Below are 10529 nucleotides of genomic sequence, written 5' to 3'. Positions count from 1 at the left end.
AAGTGTGTGTAAGTGTGTGTGAGTGTGTGTGTGTGTGTGTGTGTGTGTGTGTGTGTGTGTGTGTGTGTGTGTGTGTGTGTGTGTGTGTGTGAGTGTGTGTGTGTGTGTGAGTGTTTCTGATTGACAGCAGCAGTGTCTGGATGGAAATGTGTTGCTGAATCCATGAATTCTTCAGGAACATGACAGATGAGTCACTCAGCATCACAGAGAGAAGTGATGAAACGCATAAAAGAGCATGTTTTAGATATGATTAGATATCGACCCCAAGCTCCTGTTCAAGACAAAAACCACCCGTTCCACAAGAACCACGTCATAATCAGCGGTGAACGAATCCTATCAACACTTCAGAATGAATCAAACATGAACAGAATAAATCAGATCATTTATTATCTAACAGAGAAACAGAAACTGAAGCGGTGTGTGTATGATATGATATGAATGTATAATTCATGACTTCAGCAGGAAAGAAGCTGTGATTGATTCAGCGTTCCAGATGAACATCACGTCCACAGCGGGATGATGGAAGAAACACTTATGTGACGGAAATCTGTGAGTCCGGTTAAAATTAGCTCCGCTGTGTTTCTGCGTGAACTTGCACTTAGTAGTGTGGGATCTCTAAAGTAAACAGGAAGTGAGCGCTGGAGGCGCTAAAAAAACCTCTCCATCGACTCGAGGCCACGTCCAATAATACACTCAGAACCTGCTCACAGCAAAACACACACATCATGCCTCAATCAAACACTTCAATTTAAGATGTATGTTTTTGAATTGCATATCACTTTCCATCCATGTGGAATACACACTTAAACTAATAAACTTAATATGATTCATATTTGTCAGCAATGAAACAGGTCAGACTTCTCGCTTCCAAAATAAATAATATATGTGTCTGTACTGTGTATATTTATTACGTATATATATTTTGGAAATATTTACATTTATACTTCATATATAAACATTATATATTTTTCTTAAATATATACATGCATGTGTTTGTATGTATGCATCATTTCAAATGATTAATCATTTCACAGCACTAATTTATTTATTTTCACGACGAACAGATTTTAAACCAAATCTAAGAAATATATATTTTTTAAATATTTAAATGAAATGAAGGAGAGGCAAGCAGTACGTGATTTCTTGAGCGCAGAAATCTGACCCGTTTCATCGATGGATCTGAATCGGTGGAATATTTTTTATGCTTATCAAGTACAGAAATGATGGATGTATCTGCTGTTCTGCGCAGAAGAAGAAGACACGCCGCAGACGAAGACTCCAGAAGATCACGGCCTCATCGTAACGCACAGATTCAGGGAAAATGGTTCCTGTAGCTCTTTTAGTGGAAATCGTAAGCAGCCCATTTCCTCTCATTCATCGTCTGCGCTGGGAAAGGCTTTTATATCCTTCCTGTGGCTCTGGCTCTACACGGCCCTTCTGGAGAACACGAGGCCAGACGCTCGAGAGAAACTATTGTCTTTTGTTTGTGTCTTTAAGTCGCACACAATACACTGCTTTCCTTCTCATATAAATAATACCTTCATCCTAAAACAAGCCTTCTCATTCGAACACGTTCACATGTCCCGCTTCAGTCCGATTCAATCAAAACAGTCCTGAAAAAAATCTTACGTTTCCTGCAAGTCAGAGAAGCTAAAATCCCTGTCGAGATGATAACGAGCACTGAGCGAGGAGAGACCTGACGAAAACCACAAACACGGCAGTCTGACTTTGACAGATGCTCTAAATCTATGTTATTTAATTAAAACATTAAATAATAGCTGTACAGTACGTGACGCGTGTGGTCCGTCCAGAGAACCTGACAGATCTTCTGTTAGCACTGAATCACCTTGACACACATCTAACAGGACGTAATCTACACACACATCTAACAGGACGTAATAGTATAGCGAAGGTGTTTGCAGTTTGTGTGTAAAAAAGAGGCAACGTTTTGAAAAACACCGTAAAACCTCCAGGAGAAGGCCGGCAGGAGGCTCTAGGCCAGAATGTCGCTCCTCTTGCTGCACCAGACCACGAGCGCCACCATGGCCAGCGTGAGGGCGACGGGGACGAGGATGAGGAGGGTCAGCGTGTCGTCCGGCGGGTCCACCAGCACCACGCGCTCCAGGCTGCAGTTGGAGAAGAAGTGCTTGTGGACGCTGATGATGAAGCGCTCCACCGCCGGGTTCGGCCAGAAGCAGCCGATGCGCTCGGCGTTCATCTCCGTGCAGAACGAGAAGACGTGATACTCTCTGAGGAGAGAAGAAGAAGCCTCGCGTCAGTGTTGATTCGGGGATTATCTTTCCACCGACGTATGGTTTGTTAGGACAATATCTGGCTGAGATACAACTCAAAAAGCTGATCGTTTCCTTTCACGGCAATCAACGGATCACTCATTTCCTTCAGGAAGTCAGCCACAGAAACGGCTCGCATTCAGGGTTTAATGACTCTTTTCAAACCAATCTTTCCGATTAGCCGAAGTTCTGCCCGTGACATGAGCTTTATAATGCTAATAAAGTTCCTTCCTCTTCATCTTCACTCAGACGCAGATCAGCATTTACATCATAATATGATCCTCCTGATCGACGTCCAAAACACAAGATATTAAAACTGGCACAAAGAACATGAAGCCTGATTCGGCGGATTATGTTCTTATTATTGTGATATTTTCATGACAATTAAAGACTCTACCGACCAAAGCAGCGTCTTTTCATGCACTGCTGTGTATTTTGCTGCATATCATGTCTTTTTTTAGACTAGAAGAAAAAAAACATTCAAAATACACATTTAAAAGCTCATTTTATTGTGTTATTGTTATATTTTTTGTTCTCTATGTGCATCTGTAGATTTCAATTCCAATCCATATTTTTTTCTCTTTACAGTTTTGTTCTGAAGGTTTGTACATATTTCATCCACACTGATTTATATTATATATTGATTATATTGTTTTTTATTTTTAAGGTATTACTTGTTTCCTGACAATATGGCAGTATTTTTTGATTTCTGATCAGTGCTTGATATAATCTGTGTTGTTAAAAGAGCTATATAAATATATTCTACTCATCTGCAGTGTTTCACTTTCTTAATTAAATCATATTCCTTTCTTTAGCACCGTATTCCATTTTCAATACAGCTTCAAATTCAATTATTAATGTCATGAAAAAAATCACATTGACATCATTGTTATAAAGTCACAAAGACAATTATTTGTAATGTTTTTATTAAAAGCAGAATGTGACTTTCGTGAAATTAGAAATAAAACACATAATTACAAGAATGTTTAGGAATAAATGAATTTGAATTTTCTTTAGAAAGAATGAATTTGTGTGTGTGTGTGTGTGTGTGTGTGTGTGTGTGTGTGTTCGTATCAGCCGTTAGTAAAGTGCTCATCAGGGACCACAGCACTCATTATCTGTCCTCAGCAACGATCTTCAGCAAAAACACACCTGCTGTTCATCTGCTGATGTTATCATGGAGAAAGCCTCCACCAGACCAGACAAAGACAGTCTGAGAAGCATCTGAGCAGGTCAGGCTTCACTGAAACACTGGACCTCAGTGACTGAATTAATGAAGTTAAAGAGGACCATGAAGGCTTCCTGTGATTAGTATGCAAATGAGCGTCTGTGTTTGAGCTGTGATTGGTCCCTGCTGATGCCTGCAGGCTCTTTCCTCCAGAGTCTGGGAAATCAGTCCCCCTCAAGTTCTCAGTAATCGGGTTCATGATGTGACCCGTCTAATCATCCGTCTTAATAAAACGTCCAGCGGTGAACCTAATAGTGTGTGAGTGAGTCGTGGGTCACTGATGTTCACCAGTGTCCAGCTCAAACCCTCGTTTCTCATTATTATCATCCTTGTTTTGGTGGTGTTTCAGTCACTCATGACCAGTACTACAGCTCAAGCTGCTCCTAGAGTCCTGCAGATTTCTAATCAACAGAGGCAAGACATTATGCTTAAACATGCAAATGAGGTATTATCTCATTTGCACACATTTCCAGAACATATACATATCTGATTATTGGATAAAGTTCATAATTCGTGCTTGATTTTGTTGTCACATTAGAGTTAAAGGTTTCTCTTTCTGTTACTCCATAAATCAGACAATACTGTCAACAGAGAGAAATCAAACATTTTCAACATTTTTTTGAAGTGAAATGTTGTATAAATAACATACTTATTGACATACTTAATATCTTAAGTCATGTCCTTGCTCAAAAAGTGCATGAAAACATGCAGTTTTTTCCTTATTCTGAATAAATGCTGTCTATTTTAAAGACATGATCTGGACATGTGAAGGGTCACTGTCATCTCGAGAGTGAATGTGGACAGAACTGCTGGCTTCTGTTCTAGATCAACATGTAAACAGTCTTGTGCTTCTGGTTTATCAACATCTGACTGGCTGACGAATGACAAACACTCCTTGAGTCTCTGGAAGGAGTTCAAGATCATGTCAGAGTGAACTTTGAGTTCCTGGAACGTCTTCAAGAACGTAAGCAGATCACCGATTGATCAATGACAGCGGAGCGCTTACAAACACCTGCAGGAGATCATTAAATCTGTGAGAACTAGTTACCCGTCCGAGTCCTCACAGCACAACTGCATATCTCAGTAGATGATGATCCATATATATTGATCTTCAAATGATGGGAAGTGTCTCATTACACTCAATTACTTCAATCAGAAATGTTGCACTGCACTGATCTGAATAATGACTCCATTGTCTTCTGTAGAGCTGTTTAATGCTGAAATTGGATTTGTTTCATAATTTATGAATCTCTGCAACATCAACAATGTGTTTTCCTGTTTATTACTGTGACTCTGCTTTGAATCCAACTGAACTGCATAAAGCGCTGCAAAAATAAATGTGACTTGACTTATGAATTAAAAAACACACACACACACACACACACACATATATACTCCCTCTCACACACAGACTCGTTAATGTTTAATTAAGCTGAGACGAGTGACTCCTGTATTTGTATAATTTAGAGTGTAAAGTACTGTTGAGGATGATGATGAGGATGGTGACTCACCTGATGAAGTGTGTGAGGTTACATCTGTTGTCTGGATGGACGTGATTCATGTCGCTGCTGAATCTTTCTCCGCATCTCTCCATCTCCAGCAGCAGAACCGACTGATTGCACTGCAGGAGCCGTGGCTGCTGGGTGAAGGACAGATCAGCGGCGTCTGCATCTGTAGAGACAGAGCGTCAGTCCACACACTGAGACGTGATTGAGACAAGACTGAGACAAGACTGAGACAAGACAGAAACAGAGAGTCAGTCCACACACTGAGATGTGATTGAGACAAGACCGAGACAAGACTGAGACATGAGAGAGACACAACTGGGACACGACTGAGACAAGACAGAAACAGAGCGTCAGTCCACACACTGAGACATGATTGAGATAAGACTGAGACATGAGAGAGACACGACTGAGACATGACAGAGACATGACAGAAACAGAGAGTCAGTCCACATACTGAGACATGACTGAGACAAGACCGAGACAAGACTGAGACATGACTGAGACATGACAGAAACAGAGAGTCGGTCCACATACTGAGAGATGACAGACATAACAGAGACAAGACAGAGACACAACTGAGACAAGATTGAGACAAGACAGAGACACGGTTGGGGCATGACTGAGACATGACAGAATCACAACTGAGACGAGATTGAACAATTTGTTATTAAATGCAGAGACGGTCTCTGGAATCAATTTGACGATAATCTCTAGAAGTTAAGTGTCCCCAACAAAGCAAGCTAAGGAATCAAAACCCCATCCATACAGAATGGAGAAAAAAAACCTTGGGAGAAACCAGACTCAGTTGAGACCAGTTCTCCTCTGACCGGACGCCCAGTTCACATACTGAGACATGACAGAGACACGTCTGAGACAGGACTGAGACATGATTAAGGCTAGAGACATTATTTAATAAAAAACCCTAAACATCTGAGAATCGACTGAGACTCAACCCAGAGATGATTAAGACATGACTGAGACATGAGAGACACTCACCTGATAAACCTCTCGTCATCAGCATGTTCACTGCTAAAACAAAAAAAAGGTTCATGATTAGGACTAGATTCAATTTAGATTCACTCAGATTCATATCATATCATATCATCTCTTTATTTTAGGGAAAAAAGCACAATTATGAACCACATATCAGTTGAATTATATCAACACTGAACTCTACTATTATCTTCTGCAGAGCTCAAATTGAATGTTTTTTTAAATTTGCGGCATTAACTTTTATTTCTGTAAAGATGCAATCTGTATTGAATCAAGAGCTCTAGAAATAAAGGTGACTTGATTAAATCCTAGCTGTATTTTAAACCCACATCAAACTCACCAAGTACATTTATATATTATACAGTTATTATTCTGTCCCCAGAATCATCATGTGAGTTGGGCAGCACTTTTGTTCTGGTGAAAAGTGTGAGTGTTATTCCAGCATCTAAAGCAGCCTGCAGCAGCTCGACTGTCAGTCTGTCCCCGAGGAGACGCATGAATATTAAGTGCAGCAGACAGACGGCGGGATGAGCACGCTAACGGCACACACGCTAACGGCACACACGCTAACGGCACACACGCTAACGACACACACACTAAGGACACACACTAACAGCACACACGCTAACGGCACACACACTAACAGCACACACTAACAGCACACACGCTAACGGCACACACACTAACAGCACACACTAACGGCACACACGCTAACGGCACACACACTAACGGCACACACACTAAGGACACACACTAACAGCACACACTAACGGCACACACACTAAGGACACACACTAACAGCACACACTAACAGCACACACTAACGGCACACACACTAAGGACACACACTAACAGCACACACTAACGGCACACACTAACGGCACACACACTAACAGCACACACACTAACAGCACACACACTAACAGCACACACTAACGGCACACACTAACTTAACACACACACACACGCACAACGGCACACACACTAACACACACACTAACAGCACACACACTAATGGCACACACACTAACGGCACACACTAACGGCACACACACTAAGGACACACACTAACAGCACACACTAACGGCACACACACTAACAGCACACACTAACGGCACACACACTAACAGCACACACACTAACAGCACACACACTAACAGCACACACTAACGGCACACACGCTAACGGCACACACGCTAACGGCACACACACTAAGGACACAAGGACACACACTAACAGCACACACACTAACAGCACACACACTAACGGCACACACACACTAAGGACACACACTAACAGCACACACTAACGGCACACACACTAACAGCACACACTAACGGCACACACACTAACAGCACACACACTAAGGACACACACTAAGGACACACACTAACAGCACACACTAACGGCACACACACTAACAGCACACACTAACAGCACACACGCTAACGGCACACACACTTACAGCACACACGCTAACGGCACACACACACACTACAGCACACACACACGGCACACACACTAAGGACACACACTAACAGCACACACTAACGGCACACACACTAACAGCACACACGCTTACGGCACACACGCTAACAGCACACACTAACGGCACACACGCGCTAACGGCACACACGGCACGGCACACACACTAAGGACACACACTAACAGCACACACTAACGGCACACACACTAACAGCACACGCTAACGGCACACACACTAACAGCACACACACTAAGGACACACACTAACAGCACACACACACACACTAGCAGCACACACTAACAGCACACACTAACGGCACACACACGCTAACGGCACACACACTAACAGCACACACACTAAGGACACACACTAAGGACACACACTAACAGCACACACTAACGGCACACACACTAACAGCACACACACTAAGGACACACACTAACAGCACACACACTAACAGCACACACACTAACAGCACACACTAACGGCACACACGCTAACAGCACACACACACACACACAACAGCACACACACTAAGGACACACACTAACAGCACACACTAACGGCACACACACTAACAGCACACACACTAAGGACACACACTAAGGACACACACTAACAGCACACACTAACGGCACACACACTAACAGCACACACTAACAGCACACACGCTAACGGCACACACACTTACAGCACACACGCTAACGGCACACACACTAACGGCACACACACTTACGGCACACACACTAAGGACACACACTAACAGCACACACACTAACGGCACACACACTAACAGCACACACGCTCACGGCACACACGCTAACAGCACACACTAACGGCACACACGCTAACGGCACACACACTTACGGCACACACACTAAGGACACACACTAACAGCACACACTAACGGCACACACACTAACGGCACACACACTAACAACACACACACTAACAGCACACACTAACGGCACACACACTAACAGCACACACACTAACAGCACACACTAACGGCACACACGCTAACGGCACACACACTAAGGACACACACTAACAGCACACACTAACGGCACACACACTAAGAGCACACACACTAACAGCACACACACTAACAGCACACACTAACGGCACACACACTAACAGCACACACGCTAACGGCACACACACTAACAGCACACACGCTAACGGCACACGCGCACATTAACTCAAACTGTGTTCAGAGACAGTTAATACAGGCCCCAGTAGATTCCTAGCTCAACAACATCACACCCCCGCTTCATCTCTGACAGCTTCTATAAGACCATCTTACATAATAAAGACCCATCAGATCCAGTGACAACACATTTAAAGTCAGCATGGTGTTTCTAAATCTTGTTCACGTCAAACATCATGTAAGTTCTTCTTGTAATACAGCCGGTCTGATCGAGTCGCTCGGGTTTAATTGTGTCACCAGTTCAGGCCTTGAAAACACTTGACTGTTATTGTGCTAAATTTAGTGGCTTCCTGCGTCCGGACACAGACTCGAGCACCGTGATAATGTTCAAAGGCTTCAAGGAGCTGCTGAGTTTCCCTGGAGAAGCTCTGAGACGCTGTCCATCATCAGAGCAATGCATTCTGGGATCAGGACTGGGTTAAAAGACTCTGTTTGATTCAGGTGATTAAGACAAACGTCAAACGCTAGGGCTACTGCTTCTGTGTATGCATTTATTTATATGCAGTATGTCTTTATGAGCACATCAAACAGGAGAATTTTTAACGAGCTGGAAACGGTACAGGAGACGAGGAAGAACTTCTTCAGAAGAACATTGGTGATAAAATGATGATTGAATTTTCTCGTTGTAGCCTGTATCATTTCATATGAAAGCATAAATGTCTCGTCACATTCAGCAGAGGCAGCTCTTAAAGTGATAGCTGCCAAATAAACAAATAACCAGCTGTTATGATGTGTGTTTATAAAAAACAAAAACAAAGGGGAAATCGATTGTACAGTTAAGGACTCGTTTACATTTCATTTAGAGTTTAGTGTTTCCACAACTTTATTTCATTTCTGTATAAAAGGTACAGGTAGCTAAATATGAAATTAACTTATTATTATTAAGTCTAATCAACTGATCAATAAATATAAAAATATAAAAATGAATAGGTCTGGAATGTTGAATGGTTAAATATTAGGGAAAATGAACTATTTCATAGATATTAGTAGTATTATTATCAGTGTTACTGGTTTTAGTGATACCCTAAAGATATTAATATACCATCTTTATGTTGTTTCGACATTAATTTGATGATTCATTGTAAAATGATTGCACAAACAATGTATATATTTAAATTTAACCACCTTATCACCTTATCAACATTATCAACCATCTAATAAACTTAATGTGATCATATTTGTCCGTCACACATCAGATTTCTGCACTTTATTATTAACTATTTAAATCTGTTTGATTGTTTACATCACATCTTCAGAATGCATTTATTCAAAATAATGATATTTAGTTTAATAAAGGTTGAATGAACTGTTCCACTTCAGAAAGTCTGTTTTTCTGGTTAAAGTGAGAATGAGATGAGAAACCTGCTCCATCACAACTCTGAAAGTTAAACAAGCTCCTCAAAACCAGCTTCACATCAATATCTCTGCTCCTCCGTCAACTTCTGTGTTTGCACCATATGGATATTTATATAAAAATGAAGGAGGTTATAATGTGTGTTCTCATGGCAACAGCTCCGTCCACTGCGAGCAAAAACACAACGAGAGCTATTAAACTCAACCGGGTGATTATTTGATGATAAAAACAGCATTAGTGTGTGTGTGTGTGTGTGTGTGTGTGTGTGTGTGTGTGTGTGTGTGTGATGATGTGGGTGCATCGCAGCGATGTAGCGGTCATTCTGAATTAGCGTCACACACACTGACGAGTCGTGCTCACTAAACACGCTGCTGGATCACAGCCTCAATTCAATCTGGAATTAAATGTGTTCCTGCGCCTCGTAATGGACCTGCATCTGATTTGCCTTCGCAGTTTTCT

The 10529-nt window shown here is 42.0% G+C and overlaps 1 protein-coding gene across 2 annotated transcripts in view; it reads right to left on the bottom strand.

Moving 5' to 3' along the window:
• Window positions 1-364: 364 nt before the first annotated feature.
• Window positions 365-10529, bottom strand: part of LOC122330267 (receptor activity-modifying protein 3-like) — a 16502-nt gene continuing 6337 nt past the window's right edge. The window contains exons 2-4 of one of the 2 annotated variants that reach the window (XM_043227153.1): window positions 6024-6053; window positions 5031-5190; window positions 365-2249 (exon numbers count right to left, since the gene is read on the bottom strand). In XM_043227153.1, coding sequence (XP_043083088.1) covers window positions 1994-2249; window positions 5031-5190; window positions 6024-6053 — 446 coding nt within the window. In that variant the 3' untranslated portion in view covers window positions 365-1993. Of the gene's footprint in view, window positions 2250-5030; window positions 5191-6023; window positions 6057-10529 lie in introns of both variants that reach the window. The other variant, XM_043227152.1, reaches the window with a different exon arrangement.

The sequence above is a fragment of the Puntigrus tetrazona genome, chromosome 24 (genome assembly GCF_018831695.1).
Source record: "Puntigrus tetrazona isolate hp1 chromosome 24, ASM1883169v1, whole genome shotgun sequence".
NCBI classification, from domain to species: Eukaryota; Metazoa; Chordata; class Actinopteri; order Cypriniformes; family Cyprinidae; genus Puntigrus; species Puntigrus tetrazona.
This window is presented reverse-complemented; position numbering and strand designations above follow the sequence as displayed.